At 40.9% G+C, this 25,916-nt stretch overlaps 1 protein-coding gene across 3 annotated transcripts in view; it reads left to right on the plus strand.

Annotated features, from left to right (window-relative positions):
• PRDM5 (PR/SET domain 5) overlaps window positions 1-25,916 on the plus strand; it is a 161,170-nt gene that overhangs the window by 122,931 nt on the left and 12,323 nt on the right. The window contains exon 14 of one of the 3 annotated variants that reach the window (XM_074341504.1): window positions 640-25,915. The exons of the other annotated variants lie outside the window; for them this stretch is intronic. Within the exon in view, the coding sequence (XP_074197605.1) occupies window positions 640-756 (117 nt within the window). The 3' untranslated portion in view covers window positions 757-25,915. Of the gene's footprint in view, window positions 1-639; window position 25,916 lie in introns of those variants that run through there. 3 annotated transcript variants of the gene reach the window in all.

A 25,916-nucleotide genomic window follows, 5' to 3' on the forward strand; every position in this document is an offset into this window, starting at 1 on the left:
CAGGCACAATGCCAGGGCCCCCATCTCTGTTGTGTTTTGTTTAAAAGGCCTTCTTGGCCACCCTGAACTGTGTCTGAGGTATAAATGCCAGTTGCTTAATTCTTACATGTAAGATCTCAAGTCCATTTTAGTACATTATACTTATAGATCATCTGGAAACTATGGGCCTTAGGTTTGTGTTGTCTTAGACACATTGAGCCAAAACACTCACTGTCAGTGTTACTGTACATGCTGATAATTCCCATTTTGTAAACATTAGGTTCAAAAGAAATTGTATTTTGTAACCAAGTACTGCAGAAAGCTCATGTCTTATTAAGTCACTTTTAATTTTCAACATGGAAAACACCTGGACCAATTAGAAAGTTATTTCAGAAACCCGGCCTTTTGAACACTAGTTAAAACACCCAATTAGCCTGCACAGGTCTCAGCGTTCTAAGATCACAGCTGTGTCTCCAGCCTGGTGTGTAGGAACAGCCAGATTAGTTATTAAAAATATTAAAATGGAATTAATTGCCAGTGATTAAAACTATGTCATTCTATATTTTGTTAATTTTCTTTCATGAAGCCGTCTATCCCTGATCTTCAGGCGGTCAGATTTTTGGTGAGTTTACAAATGTGTGCACTTTGCATTTTCTTCAGACACCATGCGGTGAGACGCTGGGTCTCCAAGCCCAGACCGGAGCGGGTGTCTCGGAGTCCCCAGGCATCCGGCGCTGCTGGATTGACCTGGGCGCTTTGGGGTGTAATCCGACGTAGCAGCTTGAAAACTATGCCAAACAGCCTGACCAGAGCGTCCAGCTGCTGAATCACGTGGCAGCAATGTAAGCTTGATGTTGAAGGCAAAAGAAAAAAGGTGAATTTATTATGGGTGAAGAGGTTGTTGGAGGAGTGAGAAGTGGATGCAAAGGGGAAGAGGCGAGAAGGATTCCCACGGCTACAGGAGTATGCTATAGGATTTCTGTTCGCCTTGGTTAGGAACAGTAGGTGGTCTCTTAAGGATGAGAATCAGCTTGGAATCCTCATGAACACATTATGAGGCATGCATAAAAATCATAGGAGAGAGATGCAGAAGGAAGTCTGTTGAATCAGGTAGGCGGTGGGCGAGTGGGTCGCAGGAAATGCTAGAGAGAGAGGGTGGTGTCTGAGCCGAGCTCTGAGGACTATGGAGGGGAGTATGCCCAGCAGGTGTGACCACATGAGCAGAGTGAGAAAGGTCCTTACAGATCCAGTTAGGATGCCCTGTCCACTGGGAACGAGTCCAAGGGTGCATGTTGAAGTCTGACTACAGCTGAGACAGGCTAGGGCTGAAGAGTTGTTTTGTGTGCTGTATTTTGAGTAGGGAGCTGACGTTCTCAGCTCTCTTTCCGGAAGGGTTGCCCTGAGGTCGTCCTCTAGGCAGAACTGAAAGTGGCAGGGCTGGAGGCAGGGAGGCCCTGAGGCAAGCATTCTGGGCCCAGCTGAACTAGACACAGCACCCACACCAGGCAGCCATGGGGTTTGAAAGTAGGGAGCATGATGGGGAAGGACATAGCTCAGTTGTGGAGCGTGTGCTTAGCATGCATGAGGTCCTGCGTTCAATACTCAGTACCTGCTCTAAAAATAAATAAATAAGTAACCCTAATTACCTCCCCTCAAAAAAAATTAAAAAAAAAAAGTAAGGAACGTGTATGAGATACTTCTGAAATAGTCTTGACGAGGTTTGTACAGGTAGTGCATGTGGGTGGCGAAGAGTAGGGAGGAAGCACAGCTGAGCCTGAGATGCCAAGCTGGGCACCTTGCGGGACAGTGATGTTCCTCAGAGGCAGGAAGAGTAGGCAGTGGCTTTAGAGGGAGAAGAGCGGGGGAGGGGGAGGTGCTGGGCACACACCTGTGTAGGCTAAGTACTGGGGGAGCATGCTCAGCTATTTGTTTTCATATCTAGATAAAAGGAAGAGAGTTTTAAATTTTTAATAATGTTTTCAAGTTTATTATGATTTTAGACAAAACTCTGAATTTTTTTTAATTTTTAATTTTTCTTAAATTCATCAGCTTTTGTGAGTAGGACAAGAGGATGTGGTTCATTTCAATTATTTGAAACATATTTAATTTGGGTTTGGCATTAATAAATCTTTTTATTGTTTCTAGAACCCCCGTATTTCTTGGGGGAATTTTATATGGTTCGCAAATGAATTGTTCAAGATAAGTGGCTTTAAGATACCATTGTATTTTATTTGACTCAGAAAATATACCTGCATGAAATTGAACATTCTTATTTGATCACAATAAGCTGCCTTTTCTCTGTAAAAGAGAGAATCAGACCATTTGAAAAATAACTTTCTCTTGGGGACTGACAGCATCATTTTCTCCCTTTCTTTCCCCCTTTTCCTGTGTGAAAAGTCTTTTTGATAGTCATTAACCCATTTAGCAGAGTGTCCTCTTTCCTTATGCTCTGGGCAGCTATGCTCATGAGCTAGTCAGCTCTCTAAAATCACCAGCAAAGGACGTTTTCAGTTTCTTGGTAAGGAATATTTTTTAGGCACACCAGGTGATACTCCTAAAATTAGGACTTTTGGTCCAGGCATTCTAGAATGTGAGGAGTGGTTCCCTGAATTTCCCTAGGCTTTGAAAGTAAGAGATAAAATTTTTAAATAGATTGAATTTCATACTCTAGACGAATTTACTGTGTCAGTAAATTACCCTATAGGAAAACAGACAAACGTCTTTAGTGGAGTTAAATTCTGTTTCACTATATTTAGGGTTCTAAGAGTAGAGTTCCATTGATGTAAGGGATTAAACTGGACCTAGGTGTCAAATGTGATTTTTCTGCAGTTTTTTTAGATTGGTGCTTATATTTTCATTGAGTATTTTTGCACCTAACTTGATTTTTGGAAGAAAAAAAAAAAAACTAGTACTGTCCACCTGAAACATAAAGTGCATTCGTTGGAATAATGGTGTGGTAAGGTCGCCTCCGAGATGGTTGCCCTCAGTTTCTTCCCTCCCCATAATCACAAGCTGCTCTTTACATCAGCAGGCAGAGCTCAACATCCTTTCCTTTGAATCTGGGTTGGCCACAATGACTTGCTTGATCCACAAAATGCAGCAGAGGGGACAGTCTGGGACCTCAGAGACTAGGTAGTAAGAAACCTTGCAGGTTCTGCCTGCGTCTCTTGGAACCAACCACCATGCTGCGAGGACCCTAGGTCATGTGGAGAGGACACAGGGAGGTGCCCCACACCCACTGCCAGCCTACACGAACTGCCAGCCAAGTGAGTAAGCTGTTTTGGACACCTAGCCCAGGGGAGCCTTTAGGTGACTTCAGCTGCAGCCAACTGACTTCAGCTACAAGAGAGACTCTTAAGAGAGAACATTGCCTCTGTAACAGCCAATCCATAAACCCAGTCAATTCCCCCCACCCCACCGCACCCCAGTAATCCATAAAACCATGAGAAATGCTAACTTCTTTTAGTCACTAAAGTTTTGAGGTGGCTTATGATGCAGCAATAGATACAGGAACAGGGGCTAAATATCACATAATGCTGAGTAGGTATTTAATTTTGACGTATGCTTCTATATTTTAAAGTCATTGACACTTCTGGACAAAGTGTTACAGTGAGCACTTAACACACATTCCTAGACAGAAGTTAGCTGTTGGAATCACAACGTCATCCTTTAGCGATGGGAGCTGTATTTTGTAATTGGAAAAACAGAATTCTTAAAATTCAGTTTAAAAAACAATACGATTGTTCAGAAAGGCATACACTGTTCTGAAAAAGATTTCAGAGACCCAGAAACAGGTGAACTTTAAGGCTCTCTTGATACTTATGTACTATTTAATTCATAGCATAGATCCAAAGTCTGATGGCAAATTTGCTTATGTAACCCTGAAATTTGTGTAAGTGAGTTAAATTAAGAACTTCCTTTTAAAAAAAATAGGCCTTCTAATCGGTGTGGCACTAAGACGGCTGAGGTGACTAGGCTTACTGCCATCATAATGTTTTCTCATCCATACTTCTAGAAAGTTAGGTGACGACCAAAGAATCTAAAACTGGGTTATCATCAGTATTACAATCACGAATAACACCTGTCTGGGGGCCTTGGGTGTGTAATTCTTGCCTTTGGGGCTGGTGGTCTGGCAAACTCAGTCGGGGTGTGGTCTCTACTCAAACATAACGATCATGAATAGACAGACAGTTGGGTCACTGCCTGTTTAGAGCTTCCTTTCAGATTAGGATACTTTCCGATCACAGCTCTTTAAAATACACAAACCTCAGTTTTTGAATTTAATGCACTTACTGGTATAATTTGTTTATGTGTTTCTCCTTTTAGACCTCGACTTTCACGTGGACAGGAATTTTACACCTCTTTTCCCTCTGTATCTGTATGCCTGGCGCTTAGTGGGTTATCAAAATTTTTGGATGAATGAAGTTAAATTATATCAGTAGTAAACTATATTAATTTACCAAATTAACTCTGCAAACATATAGCTAAATACAGTATATGAATGCATTCATTCATTTATTCAACAAACATTTAGTAAATGACTACAGCATGCTATGAACTGAGAATATAACAATCAACAAATTGTCCCTACCCTCAGTGGAGCTTGGAGTCTGTTAATCATAATAAGTGTAATTCTTGCTTAATCAGCAATTCCTGCTCATACTCTGAAGGTCTGAGAAGACAAGAGTGTGTCTACTCAGTGGACATTTATTTGCAATATGCCCATTATGTGCTAGAAACTGCAGGGTCACAGGCCCTGCCTTGTGTCCACCAGGAAAGGTTATTTTAAGTAATAAATAGTAACAAGTGTGCAAAGTGATGGAGCAGGAAAACCCTGGGTCCCAAGTGTGTAACCAGGCACCAAGCCTAGTCCTGAGGTCCCCGTGCTTTGGCGTGGCGCGCTCCTGGCTCACGGTGGTCTCCTTCCTTGTGTTGGTTGTCATCTGTTACATCTGCATCTCTGCGTTCCCTCATGTGACAGTGGGTGAGAGCCAGTTCTCTCTGACTAGGGAGGGGTGGGTGCCTGTACACCTCAGTGCTCGATGCACTGTGTTCATATACACTGGGCCTGCTTTTCCCTGCCCCATCTTGGACTGTTTTTGTCATCTGGCTTTAAAGACTTTGCTCTGAGAGGTCTGTTTGCCCAGGAGGGAAGGCAGGGGCATGTGGTCCTATGATGGAGCCATTCCCACCCCTTTACCTGCCTTGGCACACCTGGCAGAGGAGGCTCAGGTGGGTTGTGTGCCTCAGGCCACAGCATGGACTGCGTACAGTTCTTCGAGCTTCAGCCGAACCCCTGCTGCTTACTTGCTCACTGAAGACAGCATTCGGGATGGAAACCAAATGATCATGTTATTAGGGGATAACATTAAAATTCATCTCATTTGTCAAAAAGCAAGTAGATCATGTGCAAACTTATTAACAAGAAACCACTTGACAACCATTCACAGTATATCACAGCACCAAGGCTTTGAGGTTGTGCCCATTGATCTGAAGATTGTCCCTCTTGGATCCCAGGATACAGGATAATTCATTTCTTCTGCAAGCATTTATTTAAGACTACTCTGTGCCAGGACTGTACTGGGTGCCAGGGATGCATGGTTGAACATAGGGTGCAAGGTGCCTGGGAGTTTCAGGTCATTTCGTGTGAAGGATAAGGTTAGAGAGGGTGTAATTAAAAAAGGAGGCTTCCAGGGTGAGCAGAGGACGGGTGATGAAGGCTCTCTGGGTGCTGGATGGAAGTGTTTGGACTTCACCCTGAGGGCTGTTGAGAAGCCGTAAAGGTCAGTGGCTTCAGAGTTTTGGCTCTTTCAGGCCCTGCTAAGTGCTTTGTTTCTAGCTGGTTGCTGGCCAGTACTAGCCTCACACTGTCAAGCGGCTTTGTTCTCAGACCTTGGAGAGTTTTTTGTTCTGTGGTCATCCTCAGCGCTCGGTGACCCTGTGGACTCTCCTCAGTCTGCTAGTAACTTCTCACTATTTTCCCCAGATAGTTTGGGACAGGGACAAGAAGTGTTTCAGGCAAATACTCAACAGGCAAACCATCCCTGGAGAAACGGCAAAAGCCTTTTCCGGTGGCCTTTTCCTAGTCGACACTCGGTCTCCCGTTTTCCCCACTGCTTTAGACTAAGGAGTAAAACAGCTACGTAAAGTCAGATGGCTCTGCCTCCTACCCACCTTCCAAACCTGCCGGGAAAGCTCTTTTCAGCATTTGAACTGATCCACTCTTTTCTGCTCCAGAAAGGTACGGTGACACAAATACATATATCATAGGAGTGCCTTTTCTCCCCCATCTGTCACATTACCCTGAGGGACTGTTACCACAGCTGGCATCAACATGAGATATTGATGAAGCTTTGAGTTCATTATTATTTGAGCTTATGAGCAGTGTAAAATTCAGACAGAACTTCATTTGAAAGGATTGTTTGTGGAATATTTGGTTAACTGATTTATGCTGCTGTTATCCTGAACAATAGGAATCAAATCAGACCCCTGTGTTATAAGTTGCAAATACTTAACGATGACATGTGGCCTTTCTTGATTACCTCACATAATGTCTTAAAAATTAAAAAGAAAGGAATTTATCTTAGAGCACTCTGTGACAGTTTCTATTCAACTTTTGGTAACAATGACTTCAAACAGTTTTTGCATATACAGAGAACTCCTGATTAAAGAAAAAAATTTTGACAGATGTGGTATGTTTCTAATTGTAACTTAAGGTTGAGGAGAGCATACATTTGGTCTCAGTTGCCTAATTAAATTCTGCGTCAGCTTCTGTGGTATGTGCTGTGTATTCAAGGAAGGCTTAAGCAAAAGGTTGAGCCCTTGAGTATTCTGGTGGTCAGGGGAGATGATCAGATAGAGCATGGCAGGGGCATTGAGAGAAGTAGTCCCAGGGGGGTATAAACACTCAGAGGAGGGGTACCTCCTTCATCCTGAAGAAGGGTGGAGGCAAGGTGTCAGGAGAAACATGGATGGAAGTTTAGTCTGCAGGAGTAGAAACTCACTCTTGAAGTCTCCACAGAATGGGGGGAAGAAAAGATGGAGCAGCAGAAGATCCTCCCAGAGGAAACCAAAAAGGAGCAACCAAAGAGGCTGAAGGAGAGCCAGGGGGAAAGAGGGACACCACCACTGAGGGAGAGGAAGGGGTTCAGCGTTTCAATCACACGTGCTGTCTTCCTCCTGGAGTTCCATGATCTGGACACGTATGGCAGATTCTGGGAAGTCCAGCAGCAAAGATACTTCATGTAGTTTGTTTAACCTAGCATTTGCCAACATCATTTGAGCAGAGTGAGCGAGTGAGAGTCTGTGTGTGTGTGTTTTATACCACATCTCACCGAGGGTTGTGTTCTACAAAACACAACTTAAGAAATCTGAGTCTAACCCGTCCCACGGATGGCTGCCGGGACAGTACTTACAAAGGTCAACTTCGAAGTGTCTCAGTTACTAAAGACGACAAAACCGAACCCATAGTGGCTCCTCGTTGCCTGCAGACTGGCACCCAGACTGGCCCGAGGTGCCCTCGCCCTCCCAGCCACGCCACCTGCCGTGATCCCCGTCCAGCCCCTCCCTCCCCAAGCGCACAGACAAACTCTGGGCTTCGGCCAGTATTGATTGCAGGCCCTTCGTCCACAGCTCACCACATTTTTCTGCATCTGCTTCGATATTTCTTGAGGGTACACATAAAATGCCCTTGTTTTCTGGCCTCTTTCTTTGTCATCTTCCCCCCAACCCCCCATCCTTCTTCCTGCAGAGATCTTAGCTCTCCTTAAAACTCCTGGTCAGACATCAGTTTCTCTGCAGCTCTTCCTGTCACCTCTGCCGTGGACATCTTTTACTGACACATTCATTGTACTGTATTAGCTCAGTCGTTTTCACTTCTGTGTCATAGTTTTTCTTTCCTTTATTTTATCCCCTTAGAGCTCAGTTCATTTATTCATTTGATCATTCAGCAATGTAGCTGTATGTCTTAGAATTTTATACTTATCCTTATTGATATTTACGTATCTTTTCCATAAAAAGGGAGACTTTCTAAATAGTAAGAAATCATTAGGTATTTGCTGAACTGGCCATCAAGTGTCAGTTATCATGGGGCTAAGTCAGTGATGCTTTAGTCCAGCCGTCTTCCTTTCCCCGGTACCCGCAGTGGAAACCTGACACGTTGTCGAAGCAGAACCAGGATCTGACTGAACTGTGCCTGGTGGGGCCGGGGTGGGGGCAGAGTGCTGTCAGAGAACATCATCTCTTTGGCGGGGGTAGGCCCGTTTGTAGTAATAATGTAGGTGTTTCAGGGCTGTCTGCTGAACTCCTTTGTGAACTTGGTGTATCGGCAAAGAGGATATGGAGAACAGTTTGCAGATTTAGCTAAAATCAAACTCTATAAATATTTAGCATTTAAGCTGATTGCTGCTTCGCCACCACTATGTTATCTTTAGACATTAATAACATACTTCAAAATTTAAAGGAAAGTAGATATTGTCTGAAATGCATAAAGAGAATTTTTCTTTGTTTTTAAGATAGACAATATGCAATTAATTTTTAAAAACAATGATGCTGTTAGTTTTAGGAAAGTAATACACTTCTATACGATTTTCTCTCTGAAACAGAGTTTAATATTCATCTTGGGCTCTATTCAGAGAATTTAAATTACTAAAGTATCGTAAGAATCTGAAATAAACGACTATCTAGGGTCCCATTAATAGATTTCAAGAACAATGCTGTATTGAGGTTCGTATGTAATTTCCTTTCTTTATAAAATCACCTCAGTTATATTTCATAATTTGTGTGCCTTTTTCAATTTTTAATTCCATTATTCATATACATATTTTGATAATACATAGAAGAAAGCAGGTTAATATATTAAGTACCCTTATTGAATTCTTACTATGGGCCAAGCATTTTGATAAGCAAAATCCTATGAAATAGATATAATATCTTATGTTACAAACAAGGGAAGTGAGGCTTGAGAGAATAAGTAGTTTGTCCAGAGTTGTACGACTAGTACTGAGCAGCACAAAGACTGGAAATGAGATCTCCTCCTCACTGAAGACCTCATTCTTTATTACCGTGTGTATAGCTGCCGGGATGTTCTAAGGATTATGTACCACAGTGCAAGAACCAGTCTTTTGAAAAAATTCTAAGAATACTGCTACAGAAGCTCGTTAGGCCCACTGGACTGCTCCCTGCCAGCCGCCCTTTGCAAGGTCCCCAGGAGTCATGCTGTCCTGTCTGGCTGGAGAAATGCCCCAACATGACTGTCACAAAGGCACCCTTCATAGAAAATTATCCAACAGTACCACTATGACCTCTACAGGCTTTTTTCCTTCACTTGTACTTTTTAAACTATTTTAAGGAAAATATTGTTAATATTTTGAAAGCCACCAGGGAGAGATATTTCATGTCCCTTGCAATCCATTTTAATAAGTGAAATTTCCATGTAGGAGATTTACTCCTCACATTTTACCTAAATCCCTCATGTTGCAGATTCTCTGCATCATTGGAAATTAAAACAGCATTTTCAATGTTAAGAACCTTTCAGATCTTTGAAGTTAGCTATTTTGCGTATAGTATTTTTCCAGGAAGATCCATTTAGGCCAAGAATGACTTCCAAGGTCACGCAGCAAGTTGGTAACAGGATCAGTGGTCAGGCCTTGTGGGCGTGGCTTTGGAGGACCTGTCAGGCCTCAGTCCTGCTGCCTTCATCGCCAGGAGGTTGTCAGTACTTTTTAAATGCTTTGATTTCAGTATTTCTCTGTCTGACAGTGAAATTTATTCTTAAATTCATGAAGGAAACAGGGCTTTTAGGATACAAGGTATTTGTTTTGGTTTCAATTTAAATTATCATAGTGGATGGTCCCTTTTTCTCCGTAAAAGAAGCTTTATTCTTTGATTTCTTTTTCATTCTGGAAGAGGCAGTTAGTGGTTCTAAGAACATGAGTATTGTTTACAGTTTGGCTGACCCAAACCATATTTAGATTTAAGTAAAAACCTGCTTCCCCTGAGAAAAATGGAGGCTCTGGTTATCTCTTTCTTACTTTATCCAAGACTAAGTCCTTATTCTCTGTAGCACTTATGGGTCATTAGAGAGAAAATTGCATCCTTCTGGGGTCCTCAATGCATAGCTTCTAGTGGGCATTAGCTCTGCTGCTTTTGAGGAATGTTTCAACGTGCTGCTTTAACATGTCTTTATTTAACATTTTAACATTGACTTAAACATGTAAAATTCCATTCTTTTCTTTCAGGTCTCATCTCATTTTCAGTTCTGTTCTCAACTGTGAATTATTTTTTGTCACAGATATGGCTGTTTTCCAGTCAAAGTGTATTTCTCATATATATGTTCTACTTGGTTTCTCTCCTCGTTATGGGAAGTCTGTATAATGTGGGTGCTGCCCTTTCTTGTGACTTCAGTTCTTCTGGAAGGTATCTAAGTACGAATATTAAAAGGTTGATGCCATGCTTGTGATGCAACACTGGGCAGAGTACATATGTGGGGGTGGATATTGCTTGGTGGAAAGGGTAAGATGAATTTGTACAAAAAAAAATGGCTTTACTTAGTTCTATGATGTCATGTGCTCATAAAATGAAAGCAGGCATTCACTTAAAGGAAAAAAAACAAATGGAGTTTTTTGTTTTTATGAATTTTTGGATACTATTAAATGTAACTGTTCTCTGAAATCATAATTGTGTAGAAACAGAATCAGAAAGAATATTTATATTATGTAATATATATAACATATATTATTATGTGATAAATAATTTATATGTGATAGAAATATAAAATTATATATAATTGTGTAATTTTCTAAATATATAAAAATAAATATATGATATTTATAATGTTATAAATAAAATTATAAACATATATAATGTTTATATTTTTTTCAGTTTAGTTTCCTCTATAACTGTATGCTTGAGGTTGTAAATAGAAATAACAGGAACTAGAATTGAGAGCAGTTTCTCAAATACATTTTTGTCACTAAATGTTACTTATATGTTAATGTTTATAGTATAAGATTTTAAAGACGTATCAGAGAGATGATTGTGTTCCTAAGGTTTTTCTTTGCCTTTGTAAACCCTGATTTACAGTGATTATGATGGCGCTGGTTGCCTGTGGCCTTGACGCCGGACTGTAACTTGCATAGGAGAGATTACTGATTTGAGACTTGGTGTTCTGGAAAGTGTGAGGCAGGGCGAATGGGCAAGAGGCTTTGGGGCCTGGTAATCAGATCTGAAGCCCCTCACTTCAGGGTCAGTGGTCGAGCTCGGGCAAGCTGTGAGTGACATAAACCACTCGTCCGAGAACCGATCCTTATAATGATGGAAAACCGATGGTCTGAAGCTCCTCCGTGGTACTTTCAGAGTATAAAGTATTTTCTGCCTCAGCAAAAAGTGAAGACATTTGAGAACTGCCGCAAGCTTTAGGACCTCTCTGGAGGCTCCCTGAGTGCGTGGCTGCAGACCTCTAAAGCCTGTGGCACTGCGCTTGACCCAGGTCTCAACCTACCCAGAGTATTCATACCAGAGGCGAGCTGGATCCCAGCCCCCAAAGCCAGCACATCAGTGGGGCAGTTCTAGAGGCTTCTCAGACTAGTCTCCATGTGCATTACACTGACTTAATCTGAATTACGTTAACTCAAACCTGTGTCATTACCGTGCACATCATACCTGTATGTGCATGTATTGTGTACACACATGTAGACACAAGCACCTTTCTTATGCACAGAGTTTGCTGTTGCAGCAACTTTCTATTCAGTGAATGAACATATTCGGTTCACTCTGCCCGTGTAAGTTACAGTGAACGTTTTGCTGAAATGGATGTGCCTGACTGATCTATTACATACATTTGGCTTTGTAGAGGCAACAGAAGTGAAGGAACTAAAATTAACATGTGTTTTTAGACATGTAAGCAGTGTACCAAATCATTGCCCAAAAAAATGACATTCCATCTACAATATAGTCTTTAACATGCAGGACAGTTTATCACCAAGTAGTATATGACTGAGTGCCTGAATTTTGAATTTTTTAAGTATTAAATTCTGTTTCCATTCCCCCATTGGCAGGACATGAGTGCTCTCTCCGACATCTGTCCTGTCAGGAGCCGTTGCCAGTGCTGCGGCTCTGCGTGCTCCATGGCTGTTCCTTCTTAGGCAAGACTGCTCCCCTCCCCAGCCTCATTGTTGTGTCTTGGGAAGCCTGGTGTATGTTTTCGTCCCTGTCTGCAGGGGGGTCTTTGGAGATTGGTTCTGTACTTTATCTGATAGGAAGGAAACACATGCCCCCACTGAACGCTCTCTGAGCATGTGGGCCTCATCATGGCCTGGTTCCTTTACGTGCAAAATAAGAATTATGGTAACTGCATCTTCCGCCAAGCATATTATTTATGTTGGTTTGACTCAGACAATATCTGGCTACTAGTAGAAAAACCGTTGCCACTGTACTTACAAAAAGAGAGAGAACAAACTAGTGATTGTACTGGCAACTCTTACCCGTTAGCATGCTCTGAAGGGACTGGTGTTCCAGGGAAGGTATGAAGTCACATCAGCCTGCTGGAGTCTGTGTAGTACCACCAGAGATTCCCAGAAGTTTTCACAAAAACTCACCCATTTGTGAAAGAAGATTGAGCTCAGATTTACTTACTGAACAAAACTGTATCAGATAAAAATGCTAAAGAGTGAAGATGCTCATTTTATGAATAGGAATAATGTTCTGCAGTTACCTTTGGGATTAAAAAATGTTCATGATATTCAAATTTGGCACACAAAAATGATCCCACTATTACAGTAATCCTGTTGTGTCTTTTTTTTTTTTTTAACATTTTAGGATGACTTACTTTTTGTCAAAACATTTTATGACTCGAGTACATTCAAATATAACAAGATCTCTGCCAGGACAGCTATGGAATCCTCACCTGTGCAAATAGACAGGCTGTTTTTCTCAGTGTTTTCGAGGCTTGAAAGGGGCAGGTTTCTGCTACTAGCTCCCTGCCATCTGTGCAGTGTGTTGATTCAGAGATGTAATTTATATTGATGATATGATTTCCTCTGACTTCTGCCCACTCCTTGATGGTTTTGTTTCACCTGTTGACATGAACTTGGCGGAAATGACTGCTCTGTTGGCCATGGTTGAATTAGTTGCATGTGTGATAGCACCTTTCTGCTGTGTTCTTATTATTTTCAAAATTGTGTAATGGGATAAGTATGTTATTCCTTTAGAATTAGATATCCCTTTTCTAAGGCTGTGCATTTACATAATTCCTTTCTCCTACAGACCTCTGAATAAACGTTACGGTTTTATTCAAGATGGATTACACTTGCCACCATCACATATGTCAGAAAGTGTGCTTGTTATTTTTGGAAGTAGGCAAGTTGAATTAAATCAAGTCTCTGTGGACTGATTGGATCTGCCTCTTAAATGTAGAGTCTGTGACTGTACTGAGTTCTCATTTCACCTCCTCCTCTGTACCCCTATAGTATGCCCCCTCAGTGGACAGGGACATTTGGTATGGGCTCAATACTGTGTTTCAAGTTGTGTAGCCACAGAAGCTTAAGGTTGATGGACAAGTACACCTCAACTCCATCCACTCCACCTGCCTTGTCTTTGCTCTGCAGATCTGTGGACTCTCCCTGAAGACAAGGAGCGCATTTCAAACCTCCTTGTGTTTCCCACAGGTCCTAACACAATGTCTTGCTCAATACGAATGGGGAACTTTTGCTGATAAATTTACCCTCGATTACATCATCATCTAATCATGGGAATTATCTTGATTGCTGTCAGCTCACTTGTCAGTAGAGCTTGAAACATTTAAGTTAATGGGTTTGTAAGCTTAAAATGCTAGTTCAAATGTAGGAAAGAACCTTTTTAGAGGAAGTGGTTAATATTTTTTCTTCCTAAATTTGCCTTTGGTGGTGAATCCCTGTGTCTGAGACTACAGATTTTTTTTAGGAACATCCCACTAGTAAATGAAGCTCCATGGAACATGCAAAAACAAGATAGGCTGTGTTCAACTTGTGAGACATACTTTGATTTTTAGTAGTACATTTTGGGGATACAACAACCAAAAATGTTGAAGACAATATGTGATGAGAGAATAAGGCAGTTGTATTACCAGCCTGTGCTCTCACAGCTCTGACGAGCTGTTTTCATAATTGGCTTCCATTTGGATTGTTACTTGAAACTCAGCATTTTTGCCTTGGACACTGTATAAATGTCTGTCTGTGTATGTGTATTTCTTCTATATTTTTGACCATATGTATTTCCCTTCTCTTTTCTTTTCCTTCTATTTTTATATAATTTGCATTTATATTTCAAAGTTTGATTTGTGATTTTTAAGATAGTGAGCATAATTTTTCCTTACTATAAAATTTTCCTGTTCATATGGTTAGTCTTATTTTTATAGGATTTTTAAGAAAAAAAATAAATCTAAACAAACATTATGCAGGGGAAGTAAAATAGTTTCCCTTTAGATAAATAATAATACTTTCACTTGACCAGCATTCATTTTCTTCCAAAGATTACAAAGAACATTTTTTACAATGCACAGATCTCATATTCTCAGAATTCTTATCAGCAAATGTACTTTCAGCTCCTTTTGAACTCCCTTTATGTGTGTAAGAAAAATGCTGCTGTCCAAAAGAACCCTCGCCTCCATTTTCAGACTGGGGTTCTTAGACTGTGTTGTATGTTATCACTTTTAATAGCCACCCACTGACTTTCAGTTTCTTGTTCATTGATATATAGTGTCATGCTTCAATCTGAGCTAGAAGCACTCTGTCCCTGGGCTAGGACTGTTGGAATATGATGCGATTGGGAAGACGTGGAAGACAGGGAAGGCTTTCATGATAAGTAACGAAAAGTGTAACTTAAAAGGTCTTTAACTATAGTCCCATGACAAGAATTTCAGAGGTTGGTCCATGCAGTGGTTCAACAAGGCCTGCAGTGGCCCAGGTCCTCCGTCTCTCCGTCGTCAGCCAGGTCCTGAGCAGCCGCTCAGGCATCACCTCGGGACACGGTCGGCCTCAGCAGACAGAAGAGGTCTTTCCCCGAATCCCCGGCAGACATACTCTCTTCAGCAACCACAGTCATGTCACATGCTCCAGTCTAAACCCATTACTGCAGAGGACATGGAATTGCCATCATTGGCTTTAGCCCAGTGCTTCCCAAAGGGTCTTCATATTTAAAATCACCTGGGGGTCCTTTAAACATGGGGAAGCCCAAGCCACACCCCAGAGCAGTGAAGTTGCACCCTCCGGAGGAAAGGGTCACTGGCAGGAGCAGTTTTTGAAGCTTCCAGGTGATTCCATGTGCAGGGAGGTTTCAGGCCAAAGTTTAGCCTGGTCAAGATGCCCAGTCTTGGCTGGGCCCGGGAGGCACCTCTTCCAGAGCACCTGACCGCGGGGCGGGGCGGGGCGGGCGCCTCCAGCCCTGGAGGAAGGCTGCCTTGTTTTTGAGTTCTGGCCTCTCTGCCCGACTGTGTAACCTTGGTCATGTTTTAAAGTGAATATTTCTTCATCTGCTAAGTGAGAACAACCATACCAAATTTGCAGCCTTGCTTAACAACTGAATGGGGAAATAAATCCTTAAAAGTTAGTAGCACTTTGTCAGCCATGAAGCAAGCAGTCTGTTGACGTGCGCAGTAGTGCCCTGGGGGTAAAGGAGGAGGAGTGGTAAGAGAAGGGGCAATCCAAGGGATTGTTGCTGCCTAGTGATTATTTCCATTACAGTTAGTACTTGAGAGAAGTTCTCGCTCCTGGTTGCACATCAGAAGAAGTGCCTTGGGGCGGGGCAGAGGTGGGGGTGTACAGCTCAGTGGCAGAGTGTGCTTAGCAGGCACAAGGTCCTGGGTTCCATCCCCAGTACCTCCATTAAGATAAATAAATAAATAAACATGATCCCCACCCCCTCAAAAAAAAAACCAAAAAAAAAAAAAAAAAACGGTAAAGAAGCAGCACCTTGGGAGCTTTTAAAAAACACCAATATCTAGCCATGCCCAGACCTGTTAAATCAGTTTCTGGGGGTGGGGACCAGGCAGCAATATTTCACAAAAGATTCTCAGGTGGTTTGAATGTGCAGGCAGCTATAAAATCCCCGGGGCTAGAGATCACGAGAGTGAAAATATGAGGGAAACTTTAGTTCAGTCCGTTTATCTTACTCTTCCAAATGGACCAGTTTGTGTCACCCCTGTGGCCGCGAGAAAACAAGGTTTTTGAACTACTTTGGGCAATTCTTTGCTTGCTTTATGCCAGAGAAGGTCTTCTGTTACCTCCAGGCCTTCAGTGATAGGACTTTCTTCCAGCCGGGACACTCACGCAGAGTATTCTGTGGGCCTCAGGAGTGGATTAATTAAAAAGAGACTGAGTGCTTCTTTGTTTCTATTTAAAGTGCAAATACAACACTTTGATATAAAAATTATATTCCATTTACTGTGCTTATTTTTAGTTTTCTATGTGTGAATCGTGGAGTTCATTATCCTAGTTTGCAGAAAGTGTGTTTTCCATTAGCTACAATGCAGAACCAATTATGGATGTGTTGTGTAGAAACCTACTTTAAATATTCTCCCAGCTTTCTGTAGGCTTCCCTAAGAGTTATAAGTTTTAGGTGCGTTGTTTACTAGGCCATAGGTATGTTTTGTCATATGTTGAAAGATCACACCAGCTATAAAAATAAGACGGTGAATAAAAAGTCACAAAAGCTATAAACATCTGTAAAAGACGTTTTCTAGGGGAGGCTGCTCGTTAGAGGGAAACTCGGTGCATTTTGATTGTGTGCAGCTGGTGGCACTTGAACTTGCAGGAACGGGGCTGTTAAGATATAAGGCGGGCTGTCCTGCAGGCCGTGGGGCTGTCCCCTTAGCTGTGTGTAATAGCAGCCCATGGGGCCACCCTGGCAAACCCTCCTCTAAATTCCGCCTGCAGTTCTGCTGAGACTTGGATGTTTCCTAGGACCAGGCTCTCCTCTTAGGGTCACAAAGCCAGTGTGACTAAAAGAATTAGTTGGCTCCTAGGGAAAATCGGGCAATTTCCATATGGGCTTCACAGTTTATGCCACCCTGAGGAGCACACGTCGAGGCTGACCTCTGGTTGGTGGTCAGAGACACTGCGGGCCGCTGCCTGCAGCTGTCCTTCATTCTTGGAGCATCTGTCAGGGGAGGTACCTAGCGAGGTACAGACGCCAACCCGCTCCCACAGGCAGCCCCGCCCTGTAGGAGCACAAGAAACCCTCCAGTCGGGACACATCTCTGTGTAAAGGACCTCGGCGTCCCAGGAGCTGGCCCTCTGGAGTGTGCTGCTCACCTGGCTGCATTTCTGTGGCCGACAGCTGGGCCCGTCAAGGGAGCACTGGGTCGTCTCTGAGAAGCCACTTCTGAGACAGTGCTTCTGACTTCTGAGATGGCTCAATTTCTACACCATCCGTCTTCCTGAGGTCAGAAATGGTCCTTTTAAAAAAAGGCAGGATCTCTGAAGCAGAAGGAGAATAGTGGTATTTTAAGTCTTAGAATAACATGAAAGCAATTTAAATTTTTTTTTTAATATTTTATAAGGAAAATTTCAAACTTACAGAAGTAGAGAGGCTAGGATAATAAATCTCCATGTACCCTCACCCAGGTTCACCCACTTTTTCTTTCCCCATTTATAACCTCCCCACTACCTCCAACCAGAAAGCTTGGGGGTTTTATGTGTAATATCAAAATAATATTTAATTCTAGGTTTAAGTATAATTATATTACAGAATTTGTTCACTTGCATGATGACAAAATTGAATCATGGACATCCTTTGATCAAAGACATTTTTTTCCTAGACAGTGCTGTTCAAAATATGGCTCAAAAACACAGTTCTGGCCCGCCAACTCTCTGCTTCTGGTCTGTGATAAGCACAGAAATTGTGAGGAAGTGTTAGAACTTTTACAGCGTTTTGACATTGCTGCCCCTGTAAGTGCACGATCGTGGTTTTAGTAATTCACTTAAAATATATTTTACAAAAGTCTCAGTCAGCAGTACGCTGGGAAAAACACAACCTGTCGCTGCAGACAGTTGGAGAAGCCACCTTGTGTGCAGTGCTTCTGCGCTTTTGCCACTCAGGGTGCATCTGGCAACATCCGGAGGTACTTTGAGTAGTCCCAACTTGGGTGGGGGTGCTCTTGACTTCTAGTGGGTGCACAGGGCAGCACCCCAAAACAAAGAATAACTTGTTCCTAAATATCAGGAATGCTGAGGCTGAGAAGCCCTGCTCCACCGCGGTGGAGCTCTGTGCCTTGTCGGGGAAGGTTTGGCAGATGGGTCTTGCCAGGGTTCAGGCTGGAGGGAGGCTGACTGCAGATGATCTTTCCTTTCACTTAAGGCGCCATATTCCACTTTGGAAATTAGTGAGACATTTTGCAGATGGAAAAAATTGAGGGTTAAATGACATTGCCTGAAATCCTTTAAAAGTATAATGCAGCCTTTTTAGTTACAAGTTGCCCATTTCACCTCTGCCTGTTTGTAGTACATCCAACAGGAGAAAGTCAGCCACTGCTGTAGCAGGTGAGAAAATGGGAAACTCAAAACTTACAAAATTTTTGTTTATTTAGAAATTTCACAGTGGAGAGATTTATAACTTAAGAAAATGGAATCCATGCATTTAAGAAATTCATGATTCATACTTAAGAAATTAATGAACCTCTGCTTCATGAGGTTTTTAAGATTTTCTTTTAAATTTAGAAATAGGAAATGATCACCTGGCAAAAGCTATAGGCTAAATATTAATAGCTATAAAATGCCTGGATCTAGAAAAAATAATCAAATGAAATTAATTTGTAACAAAAAATAACTTTTAATTCTAACACAATTTTGTATGTGTAAGAGAGAGAAAGAACTTATTTCTACATCTGTGTCCTCTTTAGTGAGTTTCTTCTCTCAGATTGTGTTTGATATCCCAGTTGTTCACATGGAAGTTATTTCATTAACAGCACAGACACTCTGGCCTTGTTACAGCTTTGAGCAAGACAAGTTGAAGAAAGGTTTGTCCATCAAGTATATTCATGTAAGATGTAATAACCGAGGCGCCACTGTTTCACTCACAAGTTGAACACAAGCAGACTGTGTATGTGTATTCAGAGTGCCGCAGGCTCAATCAGTCCTCACCATACACACTGGTTTGCCTGTGTGCTTTTAATCGCTTACTAATCTTCCTTTCTTAATTGTATTGGGGTCAGGCTACCAGTGCCATGAAAGACGTTATTAACCATCATCCATGACTTCCTGACACCATTTACACTGACCTCTGACTACAGGGGAAACACACTCATTTGTTAAATTTTCTGTTTCTATTTGATTGTGGACTAACGTGAAAACAATCATAGAGAATCTTCTTGGTATGTGTTTACATCATGTAGCTAATCTGCCCATGGTCCATCTTTGTCTTTGGTGGTCTATGTAGTGGGGAGCCTGCTCCTTCACCTCCTGGCAAGCAGTTCTCTCTTTTTTTTAAATATCCGCCCTTAAAGCAGTTCTTAACTAAACTACCAGGCTTCCAATGAATTTCTGTTTCAAAGAACTTCAACATTCAGATCCTTCCAAGATTTATAAACACTGTGACTTTTTTTTCTACCAAGCCCTCTCAAATGATGTTGAAATTCATTAATTCAGTTTATATTGGCAAAAAATATAACATATGAAGTTTCTGTTCTTTTAATAGCACAAAAATACGACTGTTTATTAGCTACATCACAAGATGCAGTGCATAGAGCTCTATAAATCTTACCTTCTGAAAGAGTTCTGCCAAATACCGTTTGATTAAAGCTTGACTGTTGATGAATTCTGCCTTTGACAGATGAGGCAGTGTAGCTGACAAGCAGATCGGCTCCATGTCGTAATGATTCCCCAGTTATGATGACAAAGGACAGGCTCTTTGTCAGTTAGACTGTATAATCATTCAGAAACAGAATTAATCAAGGACCTAATCATTTTGTCTCTAGTTAAATCCAGCTAATGAGTTAAAATGTGTCATTTATACTACGCATTCCACTCTGAAACAGTGTTTTAAGCAATTTCCATAATCCTTCACTGAATCAGATTTTGTGCCCCGATTAAAGACTTCATAATGGAGGGAAAGATAGAGGAAGAGAAGTAATGAGGTTAAGATGTGATTCAGTTTAACGATGATCGTGTTTGCGTTCTTTGTAGGGGAGAGCGGTGGGGCCTTTGAAAGTCCAACAGTGTCCAAACACGCTCACACACTGCAGCCCGCCAGCCTGTGGACTGTCTTCCAGTGTGTTCTTGGGGGGGTAGTAGGTGGCTCAGCCTCAACCCCGCTGCCTCACCTGACAGAAGTTAAAGTCTGCTGTGGCTTCCTAAGCGCCCTCTGTCACATGGTCCCTTGCCGTATCAACCACTAATTCCCTGACCACCATCATCCTCAGTGAACCTTATGGCCAGAGTAGGCAGTGGAGATTAGAAATTGAAGTTCTCTTGCACCCTTGCACACAAGCATGGATTCTTCTGGACCATGAGGTTAGGGCTAAGTTTACTCAGGAATGTTCTAGAGGCAGCAAAGATTTTTTCAGTTTTCAGAGACAGGAACAGGTGCACGTGTCTTTGTGGAAGGATGCTCTGCACCACCCAGCTGACTCCTTATGCCCGACTGTGCTTACCATGAGAAGGGCGATCTTTCTTTAACATGGCTAAATAGGAGTAATGGAAGAAATCAGTAAGCAAGGGGCATGAGAGATTCCTTTCTGAGGAAAAAAAATGCATTTATTTCTTCCTGTTTCAGTTCATTTGAAGTTCTTCCATTTGAAATGAGTGACCTGTGACGTCTTGGCTCTCTCTCCGGTATAAAAGCTGTTTACCGGAGCAGAATGGTTGTAGGGTCCTTTGTGAGCTTCTCTTGGGAGAAAAGCCCCAGGGAATCCCTGGCTGCAAATGGTTCTTGGTAGAGAAGAGGGAGTCCAGGCAAATACAGAACTACTTAATCAAATGGGTCCCTCTTCCAGTTGTGATTCTCAGGCTTTCTGAAGTGAAGGAGCCTTTCTAATATTATAAATTTCACCCCCCACTTTCTTACCAACACACACATATAAACACATGATGGCTGTTAGTGTTTTGTAGGAGAAAGTACATGGAAGTAATATAATTCAGTGACATTTATAAATGAATATATTAAATTAATCACCGATAGTATCTGTGAACATTTGAAAAATATCAATATGTGAGTGAGTGAATGTGTGTGTGTAAGACATTATTCATTCAGTCTGAGCCAATGCATGATACAGATGTGGGCTTTTCAACCTCTGGTGATAATTGCAGAGCCCCGTGCCCCACCGGCATCTCTGGAGACTGTCTGGGAACCTCTAGGTCTCCACAGGGCCATCTCTAGGATGCTGACCTAGACGGTACCTCCTGAGAGGAAACCGAGGAATGAGTGAGAGGGATGTTCTTAACCAGAGATGCTCAGATCTTGCTTTTCACTGCCTCCTCTTCCCTGAAACTTCCTCTCACTCTCTTAAGATGTTCTGTCTTAGATTGTTCTCTGCCTGACATTTACCTGCCACTGGCAGCTGCCACAGCGATGTGCCTCTCACTTCTTTACAAGATCTGGTTTTAAAGATAAATTGCAGAGAGAAGAGCTTTCTTTTTTTTCCCCTTCTCATTATACATCTTATTGATATATTTTATATGTTTTTAAAATTTAAGTTTAAGTAAAATTTTTTGATATAATAAAAGCCTAATACACAGTCCCAGGAATTCCCAGAAAATATCTGATCTAAATACTTAGAACTACATTTTCCTTTTCAAGTTTTTTTTTTAATGAGGCAATATTTGAAGAAACAATACATCCTAAAAATAATGCAGCATGTGAAAAGAGATTATGTTTATTCAGATTGGAAGGGAAAAGTTATAAACATCATATTTCTTAGACTGCCAAGAAAATGCAGTTACTTTTTTTCTGTTAACTGTGAACAGCCAATTAAAATAATTTTTCATGTCTTGAAAATAATATGTACAGTTGCTTCTGTTTCTGGCAATATGGTAGACTCCATATCCTAGAAAAGAGACCTTGTACACCTGTCAATGGTAAAATAAAGCAAACAGCAAAGATCTGAATGCGTTTAAAAAAAAAAAAAAAGTAACAGTAGTCTACAGGAGCCATTGAAAAAAGCTGGAGCTTGACTCCAGAGTGAGGAAGTCAAGTTGAGGATACAGCACCTTGTAGGGTGTTTGCTGGTTTCCATAAACTCAGGACTTGATTTTTAATGGTGAGGGGAAAGGAGACAAGCTGCGGGCTCAAGTTATACGGTGAGATGGAGCCACATCCTGCCATAGTTCTGGGACCCCAGAAAGGCTATACTCAAAATGAAATCAGAGAATAGTCCACTTTTGGCAAGCAGAGATGCTCAGGACATTTGACTGTCTTGGAGTAATTGCTGGGTAGAGAAAGAGTTATACTTAGAGTTTGTAACCACAATCCTTCCTTCAAGTGTGTTTGGAGTTCAGACTTAAAATGCTTGCCTGACCAGAAAACCCTCAGGCAAGAAATAAACTTTAAATAGTCTTTGATTGATAGCATCCCAGAGTGCCTGGCAGAGGCAAACACAAATGCTGTCTGGAGGGACTTACCCTCAACCCGGGGGTCACAGGATTTTAACAGATAAAGACCACCAAACAGGAGCTCGTGATTTCAAATTCCAGAAATACACAAGGAAATGAGAGGCATGCGCAGCAGACAGGAGAAACCACAAACAGGAGAACTAGACTTCCAAAGCACAGAGATAATGATTTATCAGATAAAGAAAGTGATATAAATGCCTAGAATATTTTTAAATGTGCAAAAGCAGCATGAATAAAAAGTAAGACTTTATCAAAAATTAAGCATAATTGAAAAGAGCCACATAGAAAGTTCTAGAAATTAGAAATACAATAATGGAAATTAAAAACTCAAATGTTCCTATTAGGTAGCAAGTTATTCATATCTGAAGAGAACTGATCAACTGATTCTAAAGAAATTACATACAGTGCAATACAAATAGATGGAAATGAGAAAGAAAGGTTAAGAGACATGAAAAATAGAAAAAGTCTATTATACATCTAGTTGGGATTGTAGACTTTGATTCAACAACAAATGAGAAACAGTTATTTTCTATCAAATAAAAACAGAATTTACTATTAGCAGATCCTTAAAAGGTCAAGTATTTTAAAAAGCATGAAAATTAAAGAAATTGTTGAAGTCTGTAAAGCTAAACCACACTGACTGTATAAAATACTGAGTCCATACTGGGCATGAGAAATCAAGATACAAATAAAATACTGCTACACATCACATGTAAGACAGGAGCATTCTACAGGACATGTTAATCAGAAAGAGGGAAAACAAACTTTAAATTGTGTCAGATGTACATGGTAAAAAAAATCCTAAGGAAAACCACTGAAAGGATAGAAGTAGACTTCCTAACTTCTATAATAATATGAGGCGAAAGGATCAATCCAAAACATGCAAGAAAATACAGGGGAAAAAAATCTTAGAAAACAAGCAAGATAAAAGAATGCACACAATAAAATGTTAGAAATATATTCAAACATGTTATCAATTAATAACATATTAATAAATAGATGTATCAATTGCATTATATATTTATTATAATGGTGATTCTATTCTATTATAACAATATAATTATTAAATGATAATAAATATTAAAAACTAAAGTGCAGTATCTTAAAAATAGTGATATAAGTTTGGTTTAAAAAATTCAGTTGTATATTTGTTTACAAGAGATGCTCGTCATACCTAAGGATATAGACGGTTTGAAAGTGAAAGAGGGGTCATACCAGGCAAATACTAATTTTATTTTATTTATTTCACTTATTTTATTTTTAACAGATATAATTGACATATAACATTGTATAAGTTGAAGGTTTGCAAAGCATTGATTTGACACATTTATATATCGCAGTATGATTACCACTGGAGTGTTAGCTAACACCACACCTCCATCAGGTCATATAACTATCATTCTTTTTTGTGGTGAGAACATTTAGGATCTAGTCTTAGCAACTATTCAGTATACACTACAGTATTGTTAGTGATAATCACAAAGCTGTGCATTAGATCTTCAGGACTTACTCATCGTCCAATTGTGAATTTGTACCCTTTGACCAACATCTCACCAAGTTCCTCACCCCACAGCAAATACTCACTTTAAAAAGCTTTTATTGCTGCATTAGTACCAAATTAATTTTAAGGTAAAATGGATTATTACAGATAAAGTAGGTCACTTCAAATTGATAAAAGGACCTGTTTGCCAGGAGAATAATAATTGCAAACTTACATATTCACTGTGTACCTAATGAGACTCTCAAAATTTGTAAAATACAGTGATAGAATTATAACAATATGCTAGATATTGGCATGTAAAACTTTATTCACTTCGTAGAGGTGTTTGGCCATTCCCAGAAAAGTTGACGATGCAATTCCACTTCTACATATAAATATCGTAGGGAATTATGCTCATCTGTGTTCAAGTCTACATGTAAAGGAATGTTTAGAACAACATTATTTGTAAGAGTGAAAAACAGGGAAAAATGTGGCTATCCATCCCTGGAGGATATATGTAAGCAAATTGTGGTGTGGCCATTGAACATAAAACTGCCCTCACTGAGAATGAGTCAGCAGGAGCTGCAGGGGTTCACAGAGTGGGAGTGGGGACAGGGGGCGCATGTTGAGCAGAAATAAGTACTGAGTTTCAAAAGAACTGACAATACATTCAGTATGTTACTACCTACATAATTTTAAAAGGCAAAATAACACTATGTCTTGCATAGAGATCCATCCATTTCTTACAGTAAAAATGTAGAGAAAGCCAGGGAGTGATAAGCCCTGTGTCCAGAGACTGGTCATCTCCGGGGGGGGGGGAGGGGGGGGCTGCAGTCGGGACATGGTGGGGCCATCGAGAGGGACACCTGGGCTGGTCATGTCCCGTTTCTCAAGCTAGCCAGTGAGTACGGGTAAGTCTGTCTGATTATTTACATACCGTTTAGTAAGTCTGGAAATTTTTATAATAGTCTTTTAAATACTAAGGAGAATGTATAAACGAAACTTGTCCATATAACATGAAATTTAAAGCATATACCTACTACCTCAATCAAAAAAAAGTGTCTATAACATATTTTTGAAGCTGTACTTGAAAAAAAAATCTCATTGCAATTTTACTTTGAACAGATCTTTTTATCAGTGCACTATTTAGTAAGTGGCCAGCTGTTTTACTGGAAAAATATTAATTAATTTAGTCTGTAATTCATTCCAAGCTAAAAAGATGGTGATGTAAGTTCCTGATATCAAAGATGGCTAAGGAATTTGGACAGTTTTTCCTTTTCCTATGGAGATAATTTCTTTTCCTTGAGAGTCTGTGACCAACAATAAAAAATGCCTCATTTTAAAAAGTAATTTAGATTTTATAAAAGAACAGCCTACCTAGGAAAAAAAGATTGGATAATGGAAATGAAAATACTTATATTGCATTTGGGCTCTAACTTCTTAAACTTACCACCAAAATCTGTTGAAAATTTGGTTCTGAAGTTTTCGTTCCCAGGAATCCTGTTGAGACAGGAAACAGTTTGCATCACCTAGACCAGGGTTCCCACACTGTCTTGCTCCAAGACACCCTCACGACATCGGAGACTAAAAGCAGACCTAACCGTTCAGTTCAGTAAGTAGTCAGATCACGGCGATCAGAATCTCACTTGGCACACACAGGACGCAGCGAAAGACACGCAGTGCCGCCTGTTGTTGGAACTGTGAACTCCCTAGTGGTTTTAAGACTGTCCAACAGATTTTGAGTATTGCTGTTTTCCCCTGGGAATTTCAGGTAATTCCTGGTACCCCTGTGACTGTACTATGGCTCCTTGCAGAACTAGGTAAAACACCCTCCCACATACAGAATTCACTCGAATTCATGGTGGTTTCTTTTCACTGCC

Source organism: Camelus bactrianus, chromosome 2 (genome assembly GCF_048773025.1).
Source record: "Camelus bactrianus isolate YW-2024 breed Bactrian camel chromosome 2, ASM4877302v1, whole genome shotgun sequence".
NCBI lineage: Eukaryota > Metazoa > Chordata > Mammalia > Artiodactyla > Camelidae > Camelus > Camelus bactrianus.